Source organism: Asterias rubens, chromosome 4, assembly GCF_902459465.1.
Source record: "Asterias rubens chromosome 4, eAstRub1.3, whole genome shotgun sequence".
Lineage (NCBI taxonomy): Eukaryota > Metazoa > Echinodermata > Asteroidea > Forcipulatida > Asteriidae > Asterias > Asterias rubens.
The window spans coordinates 15141933-15148122 of NC_047065.1; the positions used below are offsets into that span (position 1 = coordinate 15141933).

Genomic DNA, 6190 nt, shown 5'->3' on the forward strand with positions numbered 1-6190 from the left:
AAAATGCGTGAAATCGTACATATGCAAGCTGGTCAGTGTGGCAACCAGATCGGTGCCAAGGTAAATAACACTTTACAATGAAGCATCTTGCTCGTTTTAATTATTTTCATAGTTTTTTTCACAATTTGTTTTCTTCGAGTTTGACGACTCATGATGATGTACATGAAACAATGTATTCTAAGTTGTAAGAACAATTAAAACATTGTAACGCTTCAATTAGGCCTAATAATTATTATGTTTAGCTAATAATTTCTGTTGTGAATTATAAGGAAGTTTCTTTTCTGTTTTTGTTTGCGATTGCTTTTTCTTGATTTAAAAGTAAAATATTATATTTTATGGTTTATTATTTTGTTTATTATTCAATTTCAAATGAATCACAATCAGGCGCCAGTTTTGAAAAGAACTATCTAAGTATGTCCTACTCCTACTCTTAGCTAATCGGAACCCCCCTAAACTTTTTGATCTTTAATTGTTTAGTTTTATACAGTACTGCAGGTCAACTGCAAATCAATCTTTGTTAAGGTTAAGATTAACTTTATGAAATGCACCCCATCTTTACAGGCATGCCAGAAACAAAAGGCCCAGACATAGCATAGATAGTAATTATTAACATTTTTTAATAATTTAATATAGTTAATAATAAAACCAAATATTTAAAACTAAGAAGTGGTTTAAAAAACAACTATAACAGCTGCTCTGAACACTGTTAGTGTCATTACAATTAAGTAAGTAGGCCTATGTAGATAGGGCTGCTGTCTTTATTTGCGATATTAATCAGAACCCTAGCTAGGTCGGGATCAGAGTGGAGAGCTAGAATTTCGCATCTACAACTACATATTAAATATATTAAATTTATTAAAAAAGGTTTTAAAGTGACCAAATTTAAAGAGAATGACACAAAAAATATTAGAACACATTTGTTTATTATTGCGTACTTATACTTGAGCGAAATGGGTCAAAACTTAAGTTTTCAAACAATATTTATTTTGTGTTTTTTTTTCTTAAAATAATATGCAGGTTTATTTTATTAATAAAAACATGCACTTATGTTTTTCTTTTTCTTTGTCATGCAAGTTCTGGGAAGTGATCTCAGATGAACACGGCATAGACCCCACCGGCACATACCATGGAGACTCCGACTTGCAGTTGGAGAGAATCAACGTGTACTACAATGAGGCTACAGGTGGCAAATATGTACCAAGAGCCGTACTCGTTGACTTGGAGCCAGGCACGATGGACTCTGTCCGATCTGGACCATTCGGACAGATTTTTAGACCAGACAACTTCGTTTTCGGACAGAGTGGAGCTGGTAACAACTGGGCAAAGGGTCACTACACAGAGGGTGCTGAGCTTGTTGACTCTGTTCTTGATGTAGTACGCAAGGAGGCAGAGAGCTGTGATTGCTTACAAGTGGGTTTGTTAAAATCATCACTAGAATAATTTTTTTGATAATTTAAATAAAGCATTGATGTATTGTTAAAGCAAACATGTACAAAGGATTGTTTTTATTTTATTTCCTCAGGGTTTCCAACTTACACATTCCCTCGGTGGCGGCACTGGCTCAGGCATGGGAACACTCCTCATTAGCAAGATCCGTGAAGAGTACCCAGACCGCATCATGAACACATTCAGTGTTGTACCATCACCCAAAGTATCTGACACTGTTGTAGAGCCGTACAATGCCACACTCTCTGTCCATCAGCTTGTAGAAAACACAGATGAGACCTACTGCATCGACAACGAGGCACTGTATGACATTTGCTTCCGTACTCTGAAGCTGACCACCCCAACATACGGTGATCTCAACCATCTTGTGTCTGCTACCATGAGTGGTGTTACCACTTGCCTCAGGTTCCCTGGCCAGCTCAATGCTGATCTTCGCAAGTTGGCTGTCAACATGGTCCCCTTCCCCCGTCTCCACTTTTTCATGCCTGGCTTTGCTCCTTTGACCAGCAGAGGCAGCCAACAATACCGTGCCTTAACTGTTCCAGAGTTAACCCAACAGATGTTTGATGCCAAAAATATGATGGCTGCATGCGATCCTCGTCACGGTCGCTACCTCACAGTAGCTGCTATCTTCCGTGGTCGCATGTCCATGAAGGAGGTTGATGAGCAGATGCTGAATGTCCAGAACAAGAACAGCAGCTATTTTGTAGAATGGATCCCAAACAATGTGAAGACCGCCGTCTGTGACATCCCACCACGTGGTCTTAAGATGTCCGTCACCTTTATCGGCAACAGCACTGCCATCCAGGAGCTGTTCAAGCGCATCTCTGAGCAGTTCACCGCTATGTTCAGGCGTAAGGCTTTCTTGCATTGGTACACTGGTGAGGGTATGGATGAAATGGAGTTCACTGAGGCTGAGAGCAACATGAACGACTTGGTGTCTGAGTACCAGCAGTACCAGGATGCAACAGCCGAGGAGGAAGGCGAATTTGACGAGGAGGAGGAAGAAGGGGATGCTGAGGCATAAACCTTACTCAATAATAACATTTAAATGGCAAGGGGAAGACAGCAACATTCAAAGATGATTTTTTTTTTCTACAATAACAATTTGCAAAAGAACCCTTCCATAATTATTTTGATCTTGTTGCAACTAATTTTGTGGAAGTGGGAACATGTTCATGCACATTTACAGGTTTTTATATGATTATCTATTTTTAAAACGGGAAAAATAAAAGAAACCAACAGGTAACTTCTCTCTCCATGCAATTTATTTATTTGTTTTTGACTCATTATGGCAGGTTGGCGACTCCATGGGTTTTGAAGGGGAAAAACCTCAAAATCTTTCTGCAAAGTTGTGGCATTTCAAGGAAAATTGTGAATAATACCTGCCAGTATATTCCTCTTTAAATGTCATAGGTTTGTGACTACTCCGTTTAGAGAAAGGATACCCTTTTAAGGGAAGGTACACGTTTGGTAATTACTCAAAACAAATATTAATTTAAAAACTGACTTGGTAATGAGCATTGGAGAGCTGTTGATGGTATAAAACATTGTGAGAAACGGCTCCCTCTGAAGTAGCATAGATTTTGATAAAGAGGTACTTTCTCACTAAAATAATAAAAGACTTCTAGCCAGAAGTCTTTTATTCCTATCTGAAAGCACACAAATTCGTCCAATAACAGTGTTTTTCTCTCATCATTTTCTCGCAACCTCGATAACCAATTTAGCTCAAATTTTCACAGGTTTGTTATTTTATGCATTTATATGTTTGGATACACCAAGTGAGAATACTGGTCTTTGACAATTACCAATAGTGTACAGTGCCTTTAAAGTATGGTTTGAATCAATTTTCACCCCAAAACATTTTTATCTGAGTAATACCTCAGTAAAACCAGATTTCTGAGGGTTGGTGTCCGTTTGGGAATGCTGTGGTCAGCAGAGATGCAGTTTGTACCTGCTGTCCCCCTTGTTGAATGCGGATGGACTTGATGTTGTGGAAATATTGCACCAGATTTGATGTTGTGTTCAGCTGAAACTGCGACTTTTGTTTGTGTTATTTTTTTTTAATTTTGCCTATAAGTCAGCATTAAGTTGACAAAATTAATTAAAGACTCTTACTTTAACTATGAGGACGGAGAGCTCTTTTTGCCAAACATTACATTCTCATGATCACTGAGACGACAATTATTTTCATGACATTGTTTTACTAATTTCTCCAAAAAACTACTACAGCACCTCAGCAAGTACTATTTTCAGGGAAGCTTTCTAGTACCATTATCTTCAAACTGTGTAAGTTTAATTGTACTTTCTGTGCGAGTGTCCAGTTTATAGCACTGCCAACCATAAACACTTGAAGAGGCATGCTAAAACTTCCGGTGCTTACTTAATCAAATGAATGATGTAACAATGCGAATCATAGTGAATGTGCAAGCTGGCTACCAAATATTTTGCTAACCTGTGAAAAAGTGATTTTTTCTTATGAAGTTAATACACAAATTTGCTTGAAACTAGCCCAGTAGATATGAAAATTAACTTGCAAGTGCAACATATCCCAACCTTCTTCCCCACCAAATGTTTTAAACACAGTTAGATAAAAAATAAGAGTGGCACAAAGACTGCAGAAAAGTTCAATTTTGTCCAAACAATTTATTCAAACTCTAAGAAATGGATCACGGGTGAGAACAATTTCTCCCTAATAAAATGTGTGCACACAACAAAAGACCCCTTGGTTTGCACGTGACATCCCAAGACCTAAACAGCGCCCTCGCTGAGGACAATCAAGACCCGTCGTTGGCCGACAGTTGTTCTATGCGCATAACTACCGTTTCCATTGTTTTGACCTCAGTGATGGCAGCCAAAGCAAGGGGTCTGTTTCATAGAAAACTTATAAGCTACAGAAAAAGTAAAGTTTTTCTTAGACATTCCAAAAATTGACCCATTTCACCAGACGTCATCAGAATAATCTTGGATGCGCCATTTTGGTGGTCAATGTCAACGTGCGTTATTCAGTGAAGTGCGCATTTTTAGGTGACGGTGCGTTTACACGTCAGCCTATTGACCACCAATATGGTGAGCGTGGCATCAGTCGCCGCATGTGCCGGGCGTGCAAGGGGTCTTTTTCTGATGGTTGTATCCCAATTGAAATTGAATATTTGAAACAACCCTGTTTGGTAAGGCTTTTTGTATTTTTACTTAATGACAATGTTATCTTCCAGTTCTGGGTTTCTTTTTATCCTCTATTCAAAATTGTTTTAATAACAAAGACACAACTTTGACAGAAAATCCATAAATGGCTAGTTTACTAGTTGGTTACTGTATAGTGTTCTGGCTGGTAAGTGGTGACCTAATCTTGCTGAGCAAAAGTTAGTGCTAAGCAGTTTTTTGTGCTTACAGGCTTCATGAAATTTGGCCCATGTCACATGTACCATTTGTGTCTGATGATGTGACTGATATTCTGCTCATTTTGCTCAGCAGAAAAGTGTTTTGAAATTGGGTCCACATTCCATACACTAACATAAAGTCTTCCAAATTGTGTTTGAGTAAACTCACCCATCAATAAACCTTTTTGAAATCTGTAAATATACTATCATATTAAAAACTGTCAATTGAATATCATCGACAAAAATCATGCATTCACTATACAGATTTCCACCTCTGTGCCAACAGTAGAGTCAGACGCATGAACAAAGATAGCCATGTTTTGTTAACATCAAATGTCCATCTTGTTCCAGTGAGCTCGTTGTGGTAATGATTGCTTCCGAGGTGGGAGGTAGATTGAAGTCAACTTCTCTTACTGGGTTGTCTTCTGATCTTCTGCAAAGGCAGAGAAAAGAAAAAATATGATTAAAACATCACACTATCACAGAAGAAAATAAGATTAATTACATTGGGGTTTTGGGGTTTCGAAGTCGAGCTGTCTAGAGCAGTGGACCCAAGTTCTGTAACTTACAGAATGTGACACTTAATCTTTGAGCATGGGATTTTCTCATACTTCCTTCTCTCCATCCAACAAGGAGTACAAATTGATAACGGTGGGTGCTGGGGAGTAGCCTGCGTTGGACTGGCATTATGTCCAGGGGGACTACAAATAGTCTTAGTTGTTTAATGTCAATTACATTTTCCTCTTCAATTGACCAGTGGCTACAAGAGAGGGTAGCGAGGGAGGAGCCAATTGAGCAACCCATGGGTAGTTTGATCTTCCCGTTTCAGTTTGAACTTACTTGGTACAGCTTTTCCACCCTCCCACGCCGTAATGCGCACTCCCGTGTCCTCAATCTTCATGGCAGCCTCCTTGAACTCCGGCTTTAGGGCTCGTCTGACGAGTCTAGCACACAACGCAGAGTACTGGATGTAACTAAAAAGAGGCGAAAAAAAGAAATTTTAAACAAATTTGCCAAGCCTGAAAAATTGATTGCAAACATCATGGCGCCGACAATGTTTATTGAGCTCACAGCTCCATAATTTGTCAAAGAATTTCACCCAAACAAGTGCGCACATTTTTGAGTTAAGTGCCCTCTGCAAACATGGCAAATGAGCTACGATGTAAGCTGGTAAGAGACAACTGGGGAGAAAATCGCAGCATAATAATGTAGCTTTCAATTTGAAAACTGATTTCCCCCCCCCCCCAAGTATTAAAGTAAGGTCTAGTTTAAAAGTGGGGCGTACCGTAACGTAACTTCAGAAGGGCCAACATCATAACATAATAAAGTAAGTAAAAAGAATAATCTCATTAACAATTATAACA

General features: G+C 38.8%; 1 protein-coding gene across 1 annotated transcript; it reads left to right on the top strand.

Annotated features, from left to right (window-relative positions):
• Positions 1 to 2507, top strand: LOC117288929 (tubulin beta chain). Its single transcript, XM_033769803.1, has 3 exons — positions 1 to 60; positions 1075 to 1410; positions 1523 to 2507. The coding sequence occupies exons 1-3, from the start codon at positions 4 to 6 to the stop codon at positions 2471 to 2473; spliced, it is 1344 nt and encodes a 447-aa protein (XP_033625694.1). The 5' UTR covers positions 1 to 3; the 3' UTR covers positions 2474 to 2507.
• Positions 2508 to 6190: the final 3683 nt, after the last annotated feature.